This window comes from Aquarana catesbeiana, linkage group LG09 (genome assembly GCF_042186555.1).
Source record: "Aquarana catesbeiana isolate 2022-GZ linkage group LG09, ASM4218655v1, whole genome shotgun sequence".
Lineage (NCBI taxonomy): Eukaryota > Metazoa > Chordata > Amphibia > Anura > Ranidae > Aquarana > Aquarana catesbeiana.
This window is the reverse complement of record NC_133332.1, coordinates 209885760-209911257: the sequence shown is the minus strand read 5'-3', so window position 1 is coordinate 209911257 and position 25498 is coordinate 209885760. Positions and strand designations below refer to the sequence as shown.

Sequence of the window (25498 nt, the reverse complement as noted above, 5' to 3'; positions counted from 1 at the left end):
CGGCCATAGACAGAGTCATGCAATGCATGACTCTATCTATTGGTGATAGAGGGGGTGGCTGGAGAGAGGGGGCGACGCCCTGCACCCTTATGGACGCACGTTTGGTGTTTTGGGATCTCGGGTAGAATCGTTGTGATTCTGCCTTCAATCTTAAATTTCAAAATGCATGTTCAGGTTCCATTCCTGTTCAATGGCACCTAAACGTGGTGCGGTTTTGGCGTGGCAAAACGCAATGCGTGCAGCTTGTCATCTAAAAGAAGGGCGATGAGCTTCGTGTGTTGCGGTTTGCCGTGATGCTGAAAAACTCAATCATGTTTTAGGTGCCACTGAACATGCATTTTGCGATTTGAGATTGAAGGCAGAATTATAGCAATTCTGTCCAAGATCCCTATATATATATATATATACACAAAATATCATGCACACACTAAGGTACACATAACACAGTATAATATGCACACACAGATATATATATATATATATATATATATATATATATATATATACACACATCGTAAAATATGCACAAACAGCTCTCAGAACTTACACTGATATATCGCATCCCCTCTCTTCCCTCTCACAGATGCTCCCACTCTGGCCCCGCCCCTTCCGGATCTACACTCCCAGCGTGACAGGAAGCAGGAAGTGGGGCTGAGGTGACAGTCGGAGGTCAGGGGTGAGAGTGCCAAGATGGCGGCCAACATGACGAGGAGTAGAGCATGGCGGGGGATCCAGAGGTAGGGCAACAACTTCAGCTACAGAACAGATATATCTCTCTATATACCTCCTGCCATTATCGCAGTGTTACCCTGATCAGTGCAACCTCCTTCTTTTTCTTCCCTATATACTTTCTGACTATCTCTGGGTCAACCTGATCAGTGCAACCTCCCACCATATCTCCATAGTTCCTTCCATTGTCGCAGTGTCGTCCTGCTCAGTGCAGTCTCCTTCCATAGAGTTCCTGGCACTATCGCTTCTTCCCATTGTACTCCTTACAATGTACTTCTCTCCCCCAGCATCAGCACCTTCTGATTGGACGGATTAATTACATCATACAACACAATGTACCTTTAATACCCCTCTATGTATCCTGTATGAGGATTACACTCTGCAAACATCACATATATGTATGAAGAGAAGTCCTGTGTGTGATGTGTCCATGTGACATGTGAAGCACACTCCTTAGTGGTATCCTATCTTCCCATCACACTTCTTCCTCCCCTCACCAGGTGGAGATCATCTCTTATAGCAATTCCTGGAATATAATGTCAAGTAAACTCATAAATAAAGAAAAACAAATGGCTATTATAGGCGTACCACATCCATGTTATTTACCACTTAAAAAAAAAAAAAAAAAAAGTGTCGGACTTTAATGGTACTAAGAAAGGACGAACACATGAAGATATGTAAAAAAAATATGCATTTTATTACAAATCATTAAACACCACAAGGGGACATATCCCTATCATGCAATATAGGCCATATATACTATCAATACAAATGGCAAATGTCACTATAAAACTTGCGTGGTCGGCAGAGCAACATATAAAGGCTATAATGATGGCACAATGGCATGGAGGTGTCGCTCAGATGTGCACCATTTATTAAGCTTGATGGAAGACAGGCACGCCCTGGTATGGTATACCATTGATCCCATTCACATCAATTGGAGCCTATTTGTGGCCCCTTCCTGAGTTTGAGAAACACCTACCCATTCTTTTTTATCAAGTACCACCATTATTGCCATTATATGTTGCTCTGCCGACCGCGCAATTTTATAGTGACACCCGCCATTTGATCACTGATCCTTTGCTATACTCCTTAAGCGATGTTACATAGTCTGATTGAAAAAGGACACAAGTCCATCTAGTTCAACCATTAGAAGGGGAAAAAAAATAATTATACAATCCCATATACACAATCTTATACCAACAGTTGATCTAGAGGAAGGCAAAAAAAAACCCCAATAAAGCATGATCCAGTTTGCTCTGCCAGGGGAAAAAATTAATTCCTGATCCCCAAGAGGCAAATGAATATTCCCTGGATGTTTAGGCAATCTTTTTTTGATGCTAAGATATAAAAGGTCCCGAAGAAGCTCATGGATGTGAAACGTGTCAACATCTTGAACATTTCAGCAAAGATAACCATGTATTGTTAGTATACAGTGGGGCAAAAAAGTATTTAGTCAGCCACCAATTGTGCGAGTTCTCCCACTTAAAAAGATGAGAGAGGCCTGTAATTGTCATCATAGGTATACCTCAACTATGAGAGACAAAATGTGGAAACAAATCCAGACAATCACATTATCTGATTTTTGAAAGAATTTATTTGCAAATTATGGTGGAAAATAAGTATTTGGTCACCTACAAACACGCAAGATTTCTGGCTCTCACAGACCTGTATCTTCTTCTTTAAGAGGCTCCTCTGTCCTCCACTCATTACCTGTATTAATGGCACCTGTTTGAACTTGTTATCAGTATAAAAGACACCTGTCCACAACCTCAAACAGTCACACTCCAAACTCTACTATGGTGAAGACCAAAGAGCTGTTGAAGGACACCAGAAACAAAATTGTAGTGCTGCACCAGGCTGGGAAGACTGAATCTGCAATAGGCAAGCAGCTTGGTGTGAAGAAATCAACTGTGGGAGCAATAATTAGAAAATGGAAGACATACAAGACCACTGATAATCTCCCTCGATCTGGGGCTCCACGTAAGATCTCACACCGTGGGGTCAAAATGATCACAAGAACGGTGAGCAAAAAACCCAGAACCACACGGGGGGACCTAGTGAATGACCTGCAGAGAGCTGGGACCAACGTAACAAAGGCTACCATCAGTAACACACTACGCCGCCAGGGACTCAGATCCTGCAGTGCCAGACGTGTCCTCCTGCTTAAGCCAGTACATGTCTGGGCCCATCTGAGGTTTGCTAGAGAGCATTTGGATGATCCAGAAGAGGATTGGGAGAATGTCATATGGTCAGATGAAACCAAAGTAGAACTGTTTGGTAGAAACACAACTCATCGTGTTTGGAGGAGAGAGAATGCTGAGTTGCAACCAAAGAACACCATACCTACTGTGAAGCATGGGGGTAGCAACATCATGCTTTGGGGCTGTTTCCCTGCAAAGGGAACAGGACGACTGATCCGTGTACATGAAAGAATGAATGGGGCCGTGTATCGTGAGGTTCTGAGTGCAAACCACCTCCCATAAGCAAGGGCATTGAAGATGAAACGTGGCTGGGTCTTTCAGCATGACAGTGATCCCAAACACTCAAACACTCTGCCCAGGCAACGAAGGAGTGGCTTCGTAAGAAGCATTTTAAGGTCCTGGAGTGGCCTAGACAGTCTCCAGATCTCAACCCCATAGTAAACCTTGGGAGGGAGTTGACAGTCCGTGTTGCCCAGCGACAGCCCCAAAACATCACTGCTCTAGAGGAGATCTGCATAGAGGAATGGGCTAACATACCAGCAACAGTGTGTGACAACCTTGTGAAGACTTACAGAAAACGTTTGACCTCTGTCATTGCCAACAAAGGATATATAACAAAGTATTGAGATGAACTTTTGATATTGACAAAATACTTATTTTCCACCATAATTTGCAAATAAATTATTTCAAAAATCAGATAATGTGATTGTCTGGATTTGTTTCCACATTTTGTCTCTCATAGTTGAGGTATACCTATGATGACAATTGCAGGCCTCTCCCACCTTTTTAAGTGAGAGAACTTGCACAATTGGTGGCTGACTTAATACTTTTTTGCCCCACTGTATATTGCCTACATTGCTTGATAGGGATTTGTTCCCTTGTAGTTTTAACATTATTTTAATGATTTTTATTAAAATTTAATATATTTTTGTATATATCTTTATGTGTCTGTCCTTTTTTTGGTACCACTAAATTCCGATATGTTTTTTTTTTTAAAGTGATAAAGTAAACTTTATTTAGTGTAAATCCATGTAAAAAAAATTACATAATAATATGACACCTGTTCTGCTCACATGTAGAAAATGCACATAATAGTCCTAAACGAAGATCTGATGTTACAGCCCAAATATGACACATTTCAACAAATCATTGACTTTTCAATAGTATATAATTTTAACAGTGAGAGACAGAATAACAACAAAAATATCCAAAAAAAAATTATAAATTGATTTGCATTTTAATAAATGAAATAAGTATTTGACCCCTTCGCAAAACATGACTTTGTACTTGGTGGCAAAACCCTTGTTGGCAATCACAGAGATCAGACGTTTCTTGTAGTTGGCCACCAGGTCAGCACACATCTCAGGAGGGATTTTGTCCCACTCCTCTTTGCAGATCCTCTCCAAGTCATTAAGGTTTCGAGGCTGATGTTTGGTAACTCGAACCTCCAGCTCCTCTCGACATATTTCCTATGTGATTAAGGTCTGGGAACTGGCTAGGCCACTGCAGGACCTTAATGTGCTTCTTTATGAGCCACTCCTTTGTTGCCTTGGCTATGTGTTTTGGGTCATTGTCATGCTGGAATACCCATCCATGACCCATTTTCAATGCCCTGGCTGAGGGAAGGAGGTTTTCACCCAAGATTTGATGGTACTTGGCCCCGTCCATCGTCCTTTGATGCAGTGAAGTTGTCCTGTCCCCTTAGCAGAAAAACACCCCAAAGCATAATGTTTCCACCTCCATGTTTGACTTCTTGGGGTCATAGGCAGCATTCCTCCTCCTCCAAACACGGCGAGTTGAGTTGATGCCAAAGGGCTCGATTTTGGTCTCATCTGACCACAACACTTTCACCCAGTTCTCCTCTGAATCATTCAGATGTTCATTAGCAAACTTCAGACGGGCTTGTACATGTGCTTTCTTGAGCAGGGGGACCTTAAAGGCACTGCAGGATTTCAGTCCTTCGCGGCGTAGTGGGTTACCAATTGTTTTCTTGGTGACTATGGTCCAAGCTGCCTTGAGATCATTGACCAGATTCTCCCGTGTAGTACTGGGCTGATTCCTCACCGTTCTCATGATCATTGAAACTCCACGAGGTGGAGATCCTGCATGGAGCCCCAGACCGAGGGAGATTGACAGTTATTTTGTGTTTCTTCCATTTGCGAATAATCGCATCAACTGTTGTCACCCTCTCACCAAGCTGCTTGGCGATGGTCTTGTAGCCCATTCCAGCCTTGTGTAGGTCTACACTCTTGTCCCTGACATCCTTGGACAGCTCTTTGGTCTTGGTCATGGTGGAGAGATTGGAATCTGATTGCTTCTGTGGACAGCTATCTTCTATACAGATGACAAGCTGAGATTAGGAGCACTTCCTTTAAGAGAGTGCTCCTAATCTCAGCTTGTTACCTGTATAGAAGACACCTGGGAGCCAGAAATCTTGCTGATTGATAGGGGATGAAATACTTATTTCACTCACTAAAACGCAAATCAATTTATAACTTTTTTGATATGCATTTTTCTGGATATTTTTGTTATTATTCTGTCTCTCACTGTTAAAATAAACCTACCATTAAAATTATAGACTGATCATTTCTTTGTCAGTGGGCAAACATAAAAAAACAGCAGGGGATCAAATACTTTTTCCCTTACTGTATATATGGGGATAAGATGGTATAATGTGTTGTAGATTTGGATTTATGATTTGTTGTTACTGAGTAGCTTTCTGCACTTGCTGAACTATAGTTGTTGGATTAATGTAATAAAGTGTATAGCAGAGCTGATGCTGTATTATTATAATTGTACAGATTGTCTCCAAACACCTCTGACTCCAGCATACTGCTTCCAACCTAAAAATGCCAGGGCAGGTTTTCACTTTAAAAGTAGAGCTGGGCGATTTTCTCCCCCCAAAAAAATCTGCGATTTAAAAAAAAAACAAAAAAACCCTCGATTCACGATTCAAATCGAGTTTTGTTTTTTTTTGATGGACACCACGTCAGTCCTGAGGAGCTGCGGGCAGGAGTTTTTAGGCGAGGCCGCGGCTTTGGCCTAGTCCGCGGCGTCCGGACTCGCAGACTAGGCTGAAGCCGCGGCCTCCCCCAGAAACTCCTGCCCGCAGCTCCTCAGGACCGGCGCGGTGTCAGCACCGGTCCTGGTGAAAAAAAAAATCGATTTGCTGAAAATTTGAATCGATTTGACCTTTCAACTCGATTCAAGATTCAAATCGATTTTTTTCCCCCCAGCCCTATTTAAAAGTGACTTATAGTGGTTGTAAACCCTTACCTTTACCCAGTGAAGTGGCTGGCCTCAGGTAATATACAGTGATGAAACAAAACTTCCTGCATAAGTTGTACCAGTTTATCTTCAGTCTTTTCTTCAGCTGTTCAAAGTGAATAATTTATACAACTTGTCTGAGGTTCCAGAAAGCAGGGGGCAGGGAGCTGCAGTTACACACTGTACAAGAGCTCTAAGAATTGATTGGAGGGAAGTGACCCACCCCCGTTACACAGCACACAGGAACAGAGCTGAGGCTGTCAATCATAGGTTGTGTGCTGAAGCTCCCTCCTCGACACCTCTTTTATCTCTTGGTGTCAGGAAAATTTGTCAGAACTGACTGATGCAGATAGCAGAAGAAAGATAGCAGAGAGAAATGACACTGAGGCTGCATTCACACCTAAGCGTTTTCAGCTCATAAAATGCCTGAAAAATGCCCAACAAGCAAAATCCCATTCATTTCAATGGCACCTATTCACATCTGTGAGTTTTGTCACCTGAAGCAAAACGCCTGAAAAACGCCTTAAGCTCAGAAAAGAACATGATCTTCTTTGGGGCAGATTACAGGCGTTTTTCTGCTTTTTACATTGGTGACCTGTACAAAATCGCGGTAAAAAAAGCATGACTTTGAACGCTCAGGTGTGAATGCAGCCTTAGTGCTTTAGAGAGAGACAAGTAAACACTATACAAATATGTGCTTTGTTCAGATTTCATGTCTGAGGTTTACAACCACTTTAAGACCATTTAAAAAAAAATTGGACTGCTATAGTGAATTCTCCTGAACCTGGAAAGATTCTCCCCGATACCCTGTATACTATGCTCTTAATATCTCTTATTACGTTTGACCCCTCTTTTTGTCCTGTATATGCTGTTACCATGTGTGACCCCATTCCATGTCCTGTATATATTGACATTGTGTGTGACCTCTCTTCCTGTCCTATATATGTTGTCACTGTGTGTGACCCCATTCCGTGTCCTGTACATGCTGTCCCCGGTGTGAGACCCCAGTTCCTGTTTTGTATATGTTGGTACTGTTTATGACCCCTCTCCTTGTCCTCTATATATTGTCACCATGTGTCGCCCCTCTCCCTGTCCTCCATACATCATCACACTGTGTGGTCTTTTCCAGATATGGGCTGCCAGTCTACAGACGGTACAGTAGTGGTGGATCCTATCCCAGCATTCCCCTTACCGCTCCCCTACCTGGTGTACCCAAGCCGGTCTTCGCAAGAGTGGATGGGCAGGAAAAGTTTGAAACAAAAGTAACCACTCTGGACAATGGGCTTCGTGTGGCTTCGCAAAACAAATTTGGACAATTTTGTACTGTTGGGCGTAAGTTGAACAAGTGTGCTGCTAGATATGTATTCATTTTATAATTATTATAGGTGCTGTGGAGGGAAGAAGTAAAGAGAAATCCTATTAATAGCCAAGTGATGAAACACTACTACCTTTTCTGTTCTTACAGAAGCTATCTATGTATTCAAGTGATGGCACGTAAAATTTAAACACAATGCCTGTAACAAAAGTGATTATTAAAAATGAATGGACTAGAACTATTATCTAAAAGACCGTGAAATAGGCTAAGAGTAGTTTGTGCCAGGAAAGGGGATGAGAGTGACCCTAAGATAGTAGAGCTGTCAGTGCCAGGTGGCAATGTCTTGACCTCCCTCCCCAGTTGTAAGTGACAGGTGAGGGGGGCTGATTCTCCCCAAAACAGTAGGGGGAAGGTCTGAGCCTCCCTGAAATGGTAGAGTTGTCTCTGCAGGTTGGGAAGATGGGAAGTGAAGAGTTCTGAACCTCTCCAAAAAAGTATAGTTGTTGGTGTTGGTTGGGAAGGTCTGAGCCTTCCAAAAACATTAGAATTGTTGCAGTGGAAAGGTCTGGACAATAGAATTGTTTTTGTCAGCCAGGTAAGGTTGTTTGGACCACCCCAAAAATACAGCATTGTTGGTGCCAGATGGGAAGGTCTGAGCCTTCCTCAAATAGTAGAGTTGTTCATGCAGGCAGGAAGGTCTAAATCTTCCCAAAATATTAGAGTTATTAGCGCCTGATGGGAAGGTCTGGACCTCCCCAAAACAGTAGAGTTGTCAATGCCAGATGTGAAAGTCTGAGCCTTCTCAAAACAGTAGAGCTGTTGGTGCCAGGTGGATTTGATGGTCAGATCTCCCAAAAATCGTAGAGTTGTCAATGCCTGATGGGAACATCTGAACCTCCCAAGACAGTAGAGTTGTCAGTGCCAGGTGGGAAGGTCTTAGTCTTTCAAAATGGTTGGTGCCACTTGGGGGGGATTTAGCAAGAATGAATGGACCAGGAATCCCATCAAAATGTCTTCTATGTGAAGATTTTATAAGTCAGTATGGAGCCATTGTCTGTGCAGGGAACTAACAGAATAATATCATTCCACAGAACAATGATAAACATAACAATGCATGTGTGAGTTATAGAGAACAGTAATGTTACACAGAATGTATCACACTATTCTCCATGGGGGCCATGTAAGCAGACAGCCATGCAGGGTACCTCGGCTATACATGGTAAGCTGCCATATACAATATAGATATTTTGGGTTAAAGAACATCATTGCTGTACTGTCAGTGTCTGGGAGACATCTGGTATAATTATTCCTGTGGCTCAGAAAGGAAAGGGGTGATCCCTGAGGGTGGCATGGCCTGGTCAGAGTCCAGGCTGAGGTTGCAACTCTATCTACCTCCATAGGATTTTTCAGATGTGCAGCATCAGGGAACTCCCCTTTTGTTTCTGTGCCACTGCAGGAGCCGGGACAGGCTTCACCCTCTGCCGGCACTCTCAGCAGCAGATGCGGAGGTACCCACCTGTACCGGTACCCGCCACCAAGCCTGTACGGCAAAGAGTAAACAATTATTCCTGTATCTGGGATCCTTAGAAGACCACAGTCACCCATGGTTTAAACTAAGCTATCTATCACCAAGATGCTACGGTAACCTTGTGAAGTGACTACCATGATCTGTGACTGATATCAAAGCCTAAGGTGTTAAGATGCAAAAGCCAACAGAGGTTTTGTTTTTTTTTCTGGCCCATGACTGTATATGAAACACCTTTGTAAATAATCGTATTATAATTCTAGCAAGAACTATGGTGGAGAAGTAATGACAGGTTGGGAAGAAAGTTTCTTCTTGGCTGTGATGGGCAAATCTGACAGACAAGGGTAGCAAAATACAAATAATGGTGCTATAAAGTCCTGTATGTACAGTTATATATATATACTATACAAAATAAATGATGAGAATCCAGTATCACCCCAAATTATTTATAGCTGAACAAGACTAAATCTCAAAAAGAAAAAAAAGATAGGTTCCTATGATGCAGTAAGAACTCCTTGTGCTGCTCCTGCATGAGTCAGGTTGCACATTGGTATAGTCAATTGGAGGGGGATAAGCTTCGCATAAGACTTTGTTGGCGTATTTGAGAATGTATTTTGTGCTTTCCCATCACAGTTAAAGCAGATAAAATGTCCTTGTGGTATTTACTGATTTTAGCAGAAAAAAATTGGATTTTTTAACTAGATCATTGAGGGCCCGTTTACACCAGCAGCCAGGTTATAATGTGACCACTAGGGTGCGCTGTGAAGGAAGCAGTGCTAATGCGCTGATTACAACGCATTACGATCTTTATTAACATTGCAAAATGACATTTCATCATTTCAATACCCTTTTTGCACTGCAGGGCGATGTGGTGTGTTATATTTCAACGTGCTGTGGTGAAAACGTAGCGCATGTCCTGATTACATAGAACACGAAGCAAAATTGCCTTGTCTATGCTGCCAGCTGTGTTGAATAAAGGCTGTCCAATGCAACACAAAGCCTTTTGCTGTGAACAGTTCCTAAATAAACAATTATGTTTTTTTCCCTTGTAGTTCTAATAAATTCAGGCTCCAGGCATGAAACAAAATATTTAAGTGGCATCTCTCACTTTCTGGAGAAACTCGCCTTCTCTGTAAGTATCACCTTTTGCCTTTTACCATTGAAGCCCTGTGTAAAATCTTCTACAGGTCCTCCACCAAAAATTAGAAATGAAGTGTGCCGCATGAAAGCCAAAGTTTGTTAGCATTTTGAAAGGGTTCTGCAGTGTGTTTATTTTACACTGACAACCCATGTCCCATGCTTTGTATATTTACCACTGTCGATATTAGGCTTGCCGACTGTTCCTATAAGAGATTGACCTGTTTCTAATTAGCTTAATATCTGTCTAGCCTTACGCCTCAGGGTGGAGATGCATTGGAATTCATGACCTACATAAGATCCCAGCAAGTGATTCTTCTCTCACATAGTTAAAGCGGAGCTCCAGCCCCCCCCCCCCCCCCCCCCCCCTCCATCCAAAAAATTAAAAGTCAGAAGTAGGAATGCACCAATACCATTTTTTTAACACTGAGTACGAGTACCAATACTTTTTTGCAGGTACTCAATGATACCAATTACTGATACCTATCGCCTATGAAAAGGGGTGGTTTGGGAGGTGGAGGGGGTTGTTATTCGGGAGTTGGTTGACGGCAGGGTGGGAGGGGGGGTAAGTGAGGGCAAGGTAGTTGAGGGTGGGGTGAAATAGGGATTGTGGGGTGGGAGAGTTGGGATGGAAAGGCTGTGATCGCTGGAAGAAAGAGGATGGGGATGGGAGGGTTATTGGGAGACATGGGGGCAGAGGTGGTACCCTGGTAGAGGGAAGGAAGAGGCAACATGCAGAAGTGACAGCAGTGACTGCAGGCATGGTACAGGAGACCATCATAGACTGCAGGCATGGTACAGGAGACCATCATAGACTGCAGGCATGGTACAGGAGACAGCCAGAGACTGCAGGCATGGTACAGGAGACAGCCAGAGACTGCAGGCATGGTACAGGAGACCATCATAGACTGCAGGCATGGTACAGGAGACCATCATAGACTGCAGGCATGGTACAGGAGACCATCATAGACTGCAGGCATGGTACAGGAGACCATCATAGACTGCAGGCATGGTACAGGAGACCATCATAGACTGCAGGCATGGTACAGGAGACAGCCAGAGACTGCAGGCATGGTACAGGAGACCATCATAGACTGCAGGCATGGTACAGGAGACCATCATAGACTGCAGGCATGGTACAGGAGACCATCATAGACTGCAGGCATGGTACAGGAGACCATCATAGACTGCAGGCATGGTACAGGAGACCATCATAGACTGCAGGCATGGTACAGGAGACCATCATAGACTGCAGGCATGGTACAGGAGACCATCATAGACTGCAGGCATGGTACAGGAGACCATCATAGACTGCAGGCATGGTACAGGAGACATCATAGACTGCAGGCATGGTACAGGAGACCATCATAGACTGCAGGCATGGTACAGGAGACCATCATAGACTGCAGGCATGGTACAGGAGACCATTATAGACTGCAGGCATGGTACAGGAGACCATCATAGACTGCAGGCATGGTACAGGAGACAGCCAGAGACTGCAGGCATGGTACAGGAGACAGCCAGAGACTGCAGGCATGGTACAGGAGACAGCCAGAGACTGCAGGCATGGTACAGGAGACAGCCAGAGACTGCAGGCATGGTACAGGAGACAGCCAGAGACTGCAGGCATGGTACAGGAGACAGCCAGAGACTGCAGGCATGGTACAGGAGACAGCCAGAGACTGCAGGCATGGTACAGGAGACAGCCAGAGACTGCAGGCATGGTACAGGAGACAGCCAGAGACTGCAGGCATGGTACAGGAGACAGCCAGAGACTGCAGGCATGGTACAGGAGACAGCCAGAGACTGCAGGCATGGTACAGGAGACAGCCAGAGACTGCAGGCATGGTACAGGAGGCAGCCAGAGACTGCAGGCATGGTACAGGAGGCAGCCAGAGACTGCAGGCATGGTACAGGAGACAGCCAGAGACTGCAGGCATGGTACAGGAGACAGCCAGAGACTGCAGGCATGGTACAGGAGACAGCCAGGGACTGCAGGCATGGTACAGGATTCTCTTGTGGGAGAGGAGCTGGACGGACAGCACACAGAGAAGGGAGAGAGCCCCGCTGCTCAGTATAACAGGATACCGCCCGTACAGTGTCTTCATACAGAGCCCCCCTTTTCTCTGCCTCAGCATCCAGCCAGGGAGAGCCCAGATCCAGTGCTCTGTGTGGCCGGGAGTCAGAGCTGGAGGAGGGAGGTGTGCAGAGACCAGGCTTGTGGGCTGTTAGGACGGGCAGGCCTGCACCTAGCAATGCCACTGGGAGGAGAAGGCGGGAATGGCACTGTTCAGAGGGGAGGAGGAGGTGGTCCGCTCTCAAGCGACTTCACTTCTGGTATTGGTTTGCGGTATCAGAACATTTTCGTGAGTACTGATACTCGTGAAAATGGCTAGGATCGGCACAATCGGTGCAACCCTAGTCAGCATCTACAAATACTGCTGACTTTTAATATTAGAACACCTACCTGTCCAGGGATCCCGCAGTGTTGGCACCCCAGCTGATTTTTCAATTGGGTTCTCGGGTGCTGCCGCCGCCATTCCTTCTAAGAGAAACTGGTGGTAAAGTTTTGCGGCTTCCCCGCTGGTTCCCTACTATGCATGCACGATTCGCTTCGGCGGTGGGGGAAGGAGAAGGGGGGCTGCCCTTCCGGGGACCTCGCTGCGGTGAGGTCTCCCGGAAGTGGGGCCGAATACATGTTAAAAACAGTTACCTGCTCATCCCCAAAAGGTGGCAAATGTGGCAGCGGAGGAGGAGGAGGAAGCAAACAAGCGGAGTGGATTAAAATCTGGTTGAAAAAAGACACAAGTCCATCCAGTTCACCAACAGGGAGAAGAAAAAAAGAAAAGCTCTATATACACTAGGGATATGCAATTAGTGGACCTCCAGCTGTTGCAGAACTACAAGTTCCATGATGCATACGACAGCCACAAGCATGACACCCAGAGGCAGAGGCACGATAGGATTTGTAGTTTTGCAACAGCTGGAGGTCCGCTAATTGCATATCCCTGATATACACCAATCCAATACCCACAATTGATCCAGAGGAAGGCAAAAAAAACACAACCCTCTTAAAGTAGAATACACTTTTTTAATAAACACTAACTATTTTTAATCTTTTTGCTGGTAGCATTGGTAAATATATAGGAAGGTATATTATATTTACTTGTTTTAAACTTTATTTCTTAAAGCTGTAGTAAACCGCATCCAAAAAATAAAAAAATTGGGCCCTGGGCAGTTAAAGTCCTCCAGCGACGCACTGTCACTGCTAAAGGCGCTTCCATCTTCCCCCGTTCTTCTTTCTGGGTTCATAGGCTTTGGCTATCTGCGCATGTGCCAGTGACGTCAGCGGCTGCATCTAAAGTAAATGTCTCCTAAACAGTGCACGTTTATGAGATATTTACAGTACCTATAGGTAAGCCTTATTATAGGCTTACCTGTAGGTAAAAATCATTCATGGAAGTTTACTCCCACTTTAAGTTGCTTCCTGGTTTGTGACCTAGGCCAAAATGATGTCATACATCCCAGGAATCTTCATGGTCCTTTTTTTTTTTCTTTCATCTGGAGGAGGGGTTTTCTAAAATAAGCACACCCTCATGCCTGAAATAAGGGCAGATGGATTTCAGGAAGTAAATGCTACATGAATCTGCCCTTATTCAAGATGGCTACAGCTAGATATGCTAGGGAAGTGATTTCTCAGTAAAAAAAAAATGCATGTAGACATGGACGGATAAGTGACTTTGCTGTGAATATTAAAAATGAATGAAATAGAGTTTTCCGTTTGTGGTGCTCAGATACAGTTTAGTTCCAGATCCGCTTTAAGTAAAATATTTCTATGTTGATTGGCCATTTAAAAAAGGCCACATGTGTCTTGAGTAGCAGTGAGATTATTTTTCTCTCTTGCAGTCTACAGCCCAGTTTGGCAGTAAAGATGAGATCCTTCTTACTCTGGAAAAACACGGTGGTATATGTGACTGTCAGACGTCCAGGTAAGAGCTAGCTATTGCTGTTTTAAAGGGACACTCCAAGCATTACAGAAATGTAATAAAATATATGCATAGTGGGTAATTCTACAGGTGCATGTTAATAAAAATTTGCACCACTGACATTTAGAAATTAATCATGATATATTTATGTTTTCTGACTGAATTCTAGCCCTCTATTACCTAGGTCCTAGAACCTCAGGGCAGCCATTAGACACAGTCAGTGGAAAACAAGATACTGATAATTGAAATATTTTTCTGCCTTGTGGTGTTCAGCTAGCTGCAGTAGCTGCACCAGAAAGTGATCCTGTCAACTCACAAATGTAAATTAGATCAGCGGAAGTTAGATCTGTTCTCTTTTTGCCCAGCCAGTCATATAATTCCCACAGCCTTACAATGCCATACAGCCAGAGGGTGACTCCAGACGGCATGTATTGGTATATATGCGAACCAGAAATACCTGTTTTTATGCAAAATTTTGCTAGAATTATGTAAGGGCTCAGCGTGCAGAGGGTATATGTTCAGCTATTTACCGTATGTAACTGCAGCATTTTCACATGCAGCTTCCTGCATTACCTTCCCATCTCAGAAAGGAAAAGTCATTTTCTTGAGTGAAGGTCTGCTTTAACTGGGCTCAGATCACATATACTACAACCCCTGGCAAAAAGTATGGAATCGCCACTCTTGGAAAATGTTCATTCAATTGTTTAATTGTGTAGAAAAATAATCACAGACATGCCTCAAAACTATTTTCATTTAACATTCCAACCTTCTGGCTTTAAGAAACACTTAAAAAAAGAAAACTGTAGTCAATTGCAACTGTTTTTGCAGATCAAGCAGAGGAAAAAAATATGGAGTCACTCAAATCTGAGGAAAATATTATGGAATCACCACGTACTTTGCCGTTCTAAAACAAACATCTGCATTACATTATATCCTGAAAAATGATGTCATCATCAACTAACGTCCTTTCAATTGATGGAATAAGAAAAGTGTCCAAAATCTCAATATAAACTTGTGCATTTATTGAAGATTTAATGACCGTCCTCTCCCCCGTACTTTTACCTGACATGCAACCCCATATCATCAACGATTCTGGAAATTTGTATGTTTTCTTCAGGCATTTGTCTTCATACATTTCATTGGAACGCAACCAAACAAAAATTCCAGCATCATCACCCTGCCCAATGCAGATTTGTAATTCATCCCTGAATATCACTTTCATCCGGTCATCCACAGTCCATGATTGCTTTTCTTTATCCCACTGTAACCGTGTTTTTTTCTGTTTAGGTGGTAATGATGGTTTTCATTAGTACAAATCAAATGGGAAGGTTGTTAAAGGGAAGTGTACTGGTAGACCAAGGAAGACATCAAAGCGTCAAAAAAACTAAAAGCGTAGAAAACTTAAAGCAATATGCCTTGAAAACATAAAATACAGAACAAAACAAATGAGGAAGAAATGGTCAGAAACTGGAGTCAATGTCTGTGATCGAACTGTAAGACATCACATAAAGGAAATGGGATTTACATACAGAAAAGCCAAATGAAAACAGACAAAAACATGGTTACAGTGGGCTAAAGAAAAGCAATCATGGACTGTGGATGACTGGATGAAAGTGATATTCAGGGATGAATTACAAATCTGCATTGGGCAGGGGGATGATGCTGGAATTTTTGTTTGGTGCAGTTCCAATGAAATGTATGAAGACAAATGCCTGAAGAAAACATACAAATTTCCACAATCATTGATGATATAGGGTTGCATGTCAGGTAAAGGTACGGGGGAGAAGACGGTCATTAAATCTTCAATAAATGCACAAGTTTATATTGAGATTTTGGACACTTTTCTTATTCCATCTATTGAAAGGACGTTAGTTGATGATGATATCATTTTTCAGGATGTAATGTAATGCAGATGTTTGTTTTAGAACTGCAAAGTACGTGGTGATTCCATAATATTTTCCTCAGATTTGAGTGATTCCATATTTTTTTCCTCTGCTTGATCTGCAAAAACAGTTGCAATTGACTACAGTTTTCTTTCTTTTTTTAAGTGTTTCTTAAAGCCAGAAGGTTGGAATGTTAAATGAAATAGTTTTGAGGCATGTCTGTGATTATTTATTTTTCTACACAATTAAACAATTGAATGAACATTTTCCAAGAGTGGTGATTCCATACTTTTTGCCAGGGGTTGTATATACTGTATGATCTTAGTCCAATTAAAGCAGACCTTCACTCAAGAAAATGACTTTTCCTTTCTGAGATAGGAAGGTAATACAGCAAGCTATATATACCGTATATAAGATTTGACTAGAGTTCTGTTTTTATATATTAATAATCTATTTGCTAAATAATTAAGAAGTAAAGAAACAGATCTCTTTAATGTGCAAATGGCGAATTGGTTACTAGCCTTCTTTGAAATGTTGGCCTAGCATCCAAAATGGCTGCAAGATTCATTTCTGTACTTGTCCTTCTCTTCCAGGGACACTACCATGTATGCAGTTTCTGCAGATGCCAAGGGCCTGGACACGGTGGTCAGTCTGCTGACAGAGGTTGTTCTGCAGCCACAGCTGTCTGGTAAGCTGGGTTCTCTTCTTGCTGTCTGATGCTACGGATAATGTCCTATGTTAATTTTCCATACACAAACCCAAGAAAGAGTACCTACCTTCACCTATTCCATAAGGAAGTACCCACTCTTCCTGATATTATTTTGGTCTGTTACAGATAAGGAACTGGAGATGACGAGAATGGCGGTGCGATTTGAGTTAGAGGACCTCAATATGAGGCCAGACCCGGAGCCTTTGCTGACTGAGATGATTCATGCGGTACGTGGGCTGGAATTAAAGAATTAATGTATAAAAGCAAATCTTGTGAGATTCGGTTCTGCTGGTAGCAGCTATTCCCATATTGATGCAATGTGTGAGGATCAGGAATATGACTCCATGTACTGTTTCATCTTCACTGGCCTGGAACTACTATGTGGTACCTGAATTGAGGAATGACTGCTTTCATTAGATTCCATCACACAAGTGTTTTACTGCGTGACAGGCTCCCTTTAGGGAAGAACTCCACTAAGCATTATCTATGAAAACCACAATACCTGCTCCAGGTAAAAGCAGAGCAACATACTGTATATTCTTGCACAGGCAGATTTTACACAACATTTTTTTTTTTTGCTTGCTGTTCCTGGTAGAATGATCTTTCTTTGCTGATCTTTGGACAGGCAGCCTTCAGAGACAACACGGTCGGTCTCCCTCGTTTCAGCCCTGTGGAGAACATTGACAAGATAGATCGGAAGACACTACATGCCTACATGCACAATTACTACACCCCGGAGAGGATGGTGCTGGCAGGGGTGGGCATAGAACATGACCAGTTGCTGGAATGTGCCAAAAAATACCTGCAGGGAGTGGAGCCTGTTTGGGCATCTGGCAAACCCTGCAGTGTGGACCGCTCCATAGCCCAGTATACCGGAGGGATTGTCAAGGTAAAGGAGATAACACATTTTTAAAACATTAGCTGTTCAAAGTCAGAATTCTTTTGTTTTGGGGTTTTTAAATAATCTTTAATCAGCTAAAGAAATAGAGAAATATGGAAAAGCTCATGCAACTGATGTATGCCAAAGATGAGTTGCTTTATTTGTTAGATGCAAACATCTTAGACACCTTTTAATGCCAGGAACATAATCAAAATCAGACTTATAAGCTTTTTCAGAAGCATCCACCCTCCACTCCGGTGTCCATCTGCTATGGGATTAGTAAAATGAGCATCTTATATCTGTTGTACCCCTCTTTCGTTTACTGTCCAAAAGTGGTACAATTCTTTTGTTTTTCTATTTTAATCTAAAATCTATGTTGTCAAGAGTGACTGTTGGCATGAAAAAGTACAACAGCTACTGTGGGTGAAATAAATCCTTCAATGTTTCCTGTCTGTCAGGTGGAGAAAGACATGTCGGACGTGAGTCTGGGCCCCACCCCAATCCCTGAACTGACGCACATTATGATTGGCCTGGAGAGCTGCTCCTTTCTGGTATTTTATCACATCTGCTGTTCTATGTCACTCCTTACTAATCTTAGGGTATTGTATGTATTTCATCTGTGCTGGGAATACAAAGCTTGTAGCAAAAAATATGCCGGTCTTATTTGGCCTTATTACTCAATGTTAGTAATAAGAACTGTTTATGTCCCCCACAGCCAGCAATTAGATGAAATTTGCATTTTCCAGCAATAGATTGTGAAAAAAATAGGGGCTGGCTGCTATGAACCTTGTATGGAGGACACTTTCATATATGAGACGATCTGATTGTAACTGTTTTTTGTGACAGGAAGATGACTTTATCCCATTTGCTGTGTTGAACATGATGATGGGAGGTGGCGGTTCATTCTCAGCTGGTGGACCTGGGAAAGGAATGTTCACCAGACTCTACCTCAATGTCCTCAACAGGTGAGTCTGTGAGGTGGCCAGATAGTGCAGGTGACCTTGAAGAGCAGTGGTGAGTCTTAAAAGAGAAGTATGGACTTTGTAAAAAAAAAAAAAAAAGTATACTCGCCTAGGTGTATGCAGCATCAATCCGATGCTGTATCTATCCCATGCCAGTTTGAGAACTGAGCGATCAAAGACTTCTGATTGCTCAGTCCGTCCCCGCTCTTAGCAGAGAGCTGTGACTGTCAGTCCCTGACTGTCTGCTCTCCCCTCCAGCTTTCACTGGAGCACTGGGCTTGTGGAGGGGGTGGGAGCAGCTGGCTCAGGCTCTCTTGCAGAGTTCCTCTTGAAAATATGAATTTGAGATTAGTCAGGGGGTGTATGTACAGGCTTCCACACGTATGCATTGATCACTTGATGTCATATGATGTTACAGGCACCACTGGATGTACAACGCCACATCTTACCACCACAGCTATGAGGATACTGGACTTCTGTGTATTCACGCCAGCGCAGACCCCCGCCAGGTGCGTCCTGACCTAGTACTAAGTTATCATTCCAAATCAGATTGTCAGGAAGTATTTGGCTCTCTGGTTGTGTGTATATTTGGTTTTAAAATAATGAATTTTCCTAATAACTGAGATTAGGCAACTTTACAAAACTCATACAAGTTTAAAATCAGACAATTTCTGTAAATTCCTACAATTACATGATAATTTACTCCACAAAATAATGTTTTTAAAATAAGATAAGATATGTTGGAAAAAAAACTGATATCAGAAATACCTAAACTTTATTGTTCTGCTGTTGTTGCTTCCCACCATAGTCTCACTTCTTCTGTAGCTGATATTGTTTTGTTACCAGTCTTCCGTTGTAATCCCATAAAATAAAAATCCAACAACAAGTGTTTGTTCTCCTTTCAGAAAAAAATGAAATGGTAAACGAACAACCTACACCCTTTATTTCTCTTTCTTTGACCCTTATGGGAAGACTTCTGCTACCTGTTTTTGTGATCTCCACAGGAATAAATGTGCAGTTGTCACACAGGCAGGCATGAACTACAATAAAACAGTGTACCACTAATAAAAAAATAGTTTTTGTCTGTGGCACCATTGAAGAGATTTCACCTCACTTCCTGTTCTCAAAGGAAGTGAGGGAGAAATCTCACTAGTAGGGTCACCGACTGCATAAAAAACATAATCTCTTCCCCATACTATGCAAAGCAATAATAAAAAGTTTGACTAGAGGTCAGCTCTAGGGACACTTAAGTTATTCCTTGGTGTTCTGTTATGGGTCTCTGAGAATATCATATATTAGTAGTATTATTTACAATGTGCCCTTTTTATTTCTCTGTAGGTGAGAGAGATGGTTGAGATTATCACTCGGGAGTTCGCACTGATGGCAGGATCTGTAGGGGAGGTTTGTACTGAATCATTCATTAACTACATGCATGCTATATGAATCATGGAGAATGACCGAAGAAGTGCATCACTTTGTGTGTCCTCACTGTAGATAATCCAGTGCTCCTCAATTTCTCAGGCTCTTTTCTGAAAGTGGGTTATACAGGAACAGAGTGCTTTAAGGCCTGATTCACACCTATGCAGGTTGCAGTTTGCATATTCCAGGTGCATTTTGCATTTTTTAATACATGCTTTTCATGCATTGAAGTCTATGGAACCAAAAACCAGAAGAAAAAAAGTCCCTGGCTCTTTCCATAAAATGCACAGATGTGAACTACATCCATAGGAAACCATGTTAAATGGACTATAGTGTGTTTCTGCAAAACTGAAAACGTGCTAAAAAAATGCATAGGTATGAACCAGGCCTTAGTGGCAACCAATCCCCATTCAACTGAAATGTTTGGGTTTTACAGTAGCCGGAATTGGGTCCTATATTTGAGCGCATACAGTCATTCTTTTAGACAGATTTATGGGCCAAACTCAACTGGTGCATTATGAAAATGCCTGGATTTTATGGCGATTTCCAAAGTTGTGGGGTTTCTGATGTGTTTGAATTGCAGTTTTTTAATGTAGATGCCCTCTTATTTTTACTCACAGTTCTTTCACTAAATAGTATAGAAAAATGCTCATAAATAGGTTTAGCACACACTCAAACGGTTGTTTTTTTTTTTTTTTTTTTTAACTTACCAAATGACTTAAACAGTTTCTAACAATAGTCTAAACAAAAGTCTAACAATACTTATATTTTTCCGCGTCTGATATTTTTTTTTTCTCTGTGGGAGCGTGTGCGTATGTGTACTGCTCCCATTCTAAGACCGCTGTGAGTTGCACTGTGCATGACTTGTAGTTACAACCAAGATAGAGGGATGCCAAAGCAGCCCCCACTTTGTATCCAGTTTTGTAAAAGACACCTGTTAAAATTTTGCTGTGGCACGAGCAGGTGGAGCTGGAACGCGCGAAGACGCAGCTGAAATCGATGCTGATGATGAACCTGGAATCTCGACCTGTGATTTTCGAGGATGTTGGGAGACAAGTGTTGGCAACTGGCACCCGGAAACTCCCCCATGAACTGTGTAGCCTTATTAGTAAGTATTCTGTGGAGGAGATTATGGTAGTCATGTGACTACACAGCATCAGCTCCATGTTTCCAATAACAATGGATTCTGGGAACACACAGTCATGCTACTTTCCACTCCTGACAAACCAAAATAAAATGTAGTTATATTTGTTCCAATGATGTAATAGATGCTTTGTACAGTAACAGCACACTGCTCAGCTGAATTCATAAAGTATCTGGAGTAATCTTCATCAGTAACCTGGCACAGATCACACCGCAGCAGCACACAGCTCCCCCCCTATGTCATAGGAGGGCCAAACATCGCTTCTCAAATGAATGTCCTTGAAATTTTAACCAGGATTATATGGCTTCAGTCCTTTGCTCCTTCAGATCTGTTATTTAAAACCTAAGGCACTCTATATTGTAATCTGTTCCTCAGCTAGGAACACCAAGCCTAGACCTTTCATTTCTCCTACACTAGGCCTGGTAATTTTCATTAAGATCCCAGTCTCAGAACTAGACAATATACACATCCCAGGAAAGCAAGGGTATTCAGCCTGCACAATCTGTTCAAGAATAAATACAGGTTTACAGGAGTGAAAGGGTAGCACTTTCATGTCCATCAAAACCTTAAAGATATGTTTTTGAAGGCTTAAGAAGGGAACCTGCACCCTCTTAGGTTCTAAAAATAGGGAGCTATCTAATCTGACGAGTCAGACAAACTTTATTTTTTAATTCTGTAATTGTACCAGTAAACAGTAAGGCCTCTTGCACACTGCAGCTTGCAAAAGCTCAGTACAGCTTATTTTTTTACTGAGTTAAAATACAGCCCATTAAAAAAGAAGTAAACGCTGGTGGGTTTTTACTTCCTCTTTGTTTCCCTGCAAAGGTAAAGCATAATGGGCTACTATACATCGCATAATAGCCCATTATGTGTCACTTACCTGAAACCGAAGCCTGCAATGTGCCCAATGTCACCGCTGGCTGGAAGCACCCATCTTCGTCCCTCTTCCTTCCGGGGCCGCAAACTCTGGCTCTGTGACTGTCCGGAGTCACGGTATGACTCCAGCTAGAAACAGGACAGCGTACACTTTCTAAAGTGCACATGCGCCGAAGAAATCATCGTACGGGGAATTGTAAATATCTCCTAAACCATGTAGGTTTAGGAGATATTTCCAGCACCTATAGGGAAGCTTTAACCTAGGCTTACCTGTAGGTGAAAGTGTTTGTACAGGGTGTACAACCACTTTAATTGTAATGTGCCTATGCACACAGGTGCGTAAACAATTGTTTGTGCGCCCGTGTGCATAGGCACATTACAATGAATAGGCTGTATTTTAGCTCAGTAAAAAAATAAGCTGTACTGAGCTTTTTCAAGTTGTGTGTAAAAGACCTAATGCCTTACTTCACAGTGAGACAGTGCCATCTGCTGGCTGACCAGTAAACAGTAACACCTTACTTCACAGTGAGCGCAGTGCCATATGCTGACTGGAGAGTTTTGTTTGTAAACAAAAATATCCACCCTGCATGTGATCACCATGATTGGCCGTCAGCCGATCACATGACAGGAAAACAAGCTGAATGTTTTTTTAATTGTTAGTCTGAAACTAGTGGCTGTCTGTGACAGTGTGATCTTTAAGGGACTGTAAAGACAGCCTTTTTTTTATCTGTAATGCATTTTATGCAATAAGATAAAAAGCCTTCTGTGTGCATTAGCCCCCCCTAACACTTACCTGAGTTTCCTCTCTGTCCAGCAATGTCCCTGAGTGTCTCAGCCATCCGAGATTCTCCCTCCTGATTGGCTGCACAGTGGGTGCCATTGACCCCTGCTGCTAACAGTCAGCTAGCCAATCAGGGGAGAGAGGGGGCAGGGCTGGGGCTCAGTGTCTGAATGGACACAGGGAGCTGTGACTTGGCTCGGGTGCCCCCATAGCAAGCTGATTGCTGTGGGGGCACTCAACAGGAGGGAGGGGCTAGGAGCACAGAAGAGGGACTCGAGAAGAGGAGGATCCGGGCTGCTCTGTGCAAATCCACTGCAACAGAGCAGGTAAGTATAACATGTTTGTAAATTCTAGGGTTTCTTTTCCTATAAAAATAACAATCACTTTAAGCCAGCTATAAACAGTTCAAAACTTAGCTGGTTCAGCAAGGATCAGCCGAGATTCAAACCATGTATGGGTAGGCTGATTGTACCAAGTTGATAGATCAACTTCGGTACAACCAGCCTGTCAGATTTTACATAGCCGCTAGCAATAATCACGGGCTTCCCCTGCTGGGAGAACACAATGGCTCTGCAGGAGGGATTCACCCATCAACACTGGCTCTGTTGCTTTACGTTTTCCAAGCAAGGGGAATGAGTGGTGCCTGATAACATTGATCCACATATTGCAGCTGTCAAGTGATTAAAAGAAAAACTTGGCAAACTTGTGACTTACACTTGCAGTGTTTGCTTGATAGTATTAGATCCTTAGAAGTGCTTTTTAATGGTTTACAGGGGTCCTTAGCTTAGGTAAATGCAGTATGTAATAACTGTGGTTCTTTTCAAGGGTTGCTTTAACCATTTAATCCACTTTGCAGGCAACATTAAAGCAAATGACATCAAAAGAGTAGCAACAAAGATGCTGAGGAATAAGCCTGCGGTGGCTGCGTTAGGGGACCTATCAGAGTTACCAGACTATGATCAGATCCAGACCGCGCTCTCCAGTAAAGATGGACGCCTTCCACGGTCATATCGCCTGTTCCGATAGATTGCTTCACTGAACTTAGCTGACCACTGAGTCTCTACTGTGATTCCTTAAGAGATGCCACAGGAGGACAGAGTTTGTGCTACACTGTATATTCTGTTTATGGATGATTAGCATAGAAAGCATCACAACTGCGATCAACGAAAACCACATTTTTTCAGGTCCAGATCTGCCGCTACTGGTGAAAGTGTATGCCAGCTGACCCAAAAGAAACAGCAATGTGTGGTAATATCAGTGTTCAGGCTATCGCCTTTGGGAACTGGTGACTGCATCCCCATGGTGAATGGAAAGATTGCATTCTCCTCTTCAATGGTTCTGTATACAAATTATCTAACTGTTAAAGGACTGCATTAATTCCTATGTCATCGTGGGAGTGACAGATTACAGTGAACCTGTGCTTTTTTTTTTTTTTTTTCTCCGTGCAGGACAAAGTAACAGGATCACTTAACCTCCACCTGCAGCTGTAGCAGCAACACTCAACTTTTGCTCACTCCCCTGTTTGGCAGCTGGGAGTAATGAGAACGGGTCATTTCAAAATGACTTGGGGCTTCTACAAGGTTGAGAACTCTCTTTCCGCCCCTATGTGACAGCACTGGACAAGTTTATCAAGCACCAGCGCTGTCCTAAATGAGGAATGATGTATTTCTCTTTGTTTCTAGTGAGAGTTGCAGGGGAGTGAAGGTAATGAGAGTTTGTACAGCTGCTGGGGGAAGAGGGCAGTTACGTGAATATGTTGATTAGTCCAGCTTAGGTTCACCTTAATATTGTATTTGCTGCAGTATGAGCACAAAAAATAAAATCTGCAGATTAAGCCATTGTTAGATGGTAAATAGTACCCCTTTCATGTGAAGAAATTTGTATTGTTGGATTAAACGTGAAAAAAAACTAAATTATTTGATCATTTTCCTATTGTTGATTTCTCAGTCTTGGAAGTGGCTCTCAGCTAAAGTGATTGATTGTAAACCCCGCCCCCCCCCCTCTTTTTTTTTTTTTTTTTTTATTGAAATAAAAAAAAAGAAAAAAGATCTATGCTTACCTGCTCTGTGTAATGGTAATGCATAGAGCAGTCACTTAATCTCCTTTCTGGGGCCCCCTGCTACCACTGTTCTGTGTGCCATCCATAGACACACACACAGCACTGCTTGACCACCCCCATTTCATGGTTTAACAGCAGCGGGAGCCAATGACTCCTACTAAGCCTGTAACAGCAGCGGGAGACCTGCATCTTGGTACAGAACTGGATTGATAAGAGGACTCAGGTAAGTGTTAAGCTGGGTACACACTATAATAAAATCCGGTGAACGATCGTCCAGTTTTCCTTAATGTTTCACAGCAAGTCAAAACCGAGGATGGTACTATAAAATAGTATTTGAGAGTTTTTATTACCTTAATGCAGAGAATTCATTAAGATAAAGAAAAGCCTTTTAGAGTTTAGGGCCACTTTAAATGACAGGAAGAAAGCAAGCACAGCAGGTGTTCCAGTAGCTAAAACTATAATGCCTCCTGCATACAGGACATTTTGTAAACTCTCCTAAAAGCCTTTCCTACTGGCAGCAGCATTTTGGCAGAAAAAATGCCTAATGCTTGTAAAAGTGTGTAAAGCGTTAAAGCAAGTTTACAAGCATCAAGCGCATGGGTATTAATTTATAATCTTTATT

The 25498-nt window shown here is 42.6% G+C and overlaps 2 protein-coding genes across 2 annotated transcripts in view; one reads left to right on the top strand and one right to left on the bottom strand.

Moving 5' to 3' along the window:
* The window catches only part of ENTR1 (endosome associated trafficking regulator 1), a 32448-nt gene extending 31815 nt beyond the window's left edge, over positions 1-633 (bottom strand). Inside the window, exon 1 of the mRNA XM_073599627.1 lies at positions 548-633. The gene's annotated coding sequence lies outside the window, so the exon portion shown is untranslated. The remainder of the gene's footprint in view (positions 1-547) is intronic.
* On the top strand, positions 593-25241 carry PMPCA (peptidase, mitochondrial processing subunit alpha). Its single transcript, XM_073599626.1, has 13 exons — positions 593-737; positions 7330-7532; positions 10093-10172; positions 14084-14166; positions 16640-16734; positions 16882-16982; positions 17381-17644; positions 18094-18186; positions 18482-18600; positions 19016-19106; positions 19936-19998; positions 20980-21124; positions 23674-25241. Exons 1-13 carry the CDS (start codon positions 691-693, stop codon positions 23841-23843), a joined length of 1554 nt encoding a protein of 517 aa, XP_073455727.1. The 5' UTR covers positions 593-690; the 3' UTR covers positions 23844-25241.
* The last annotated feature ends 257 nt before the right edge of the window (positions 25242-25498 follow it).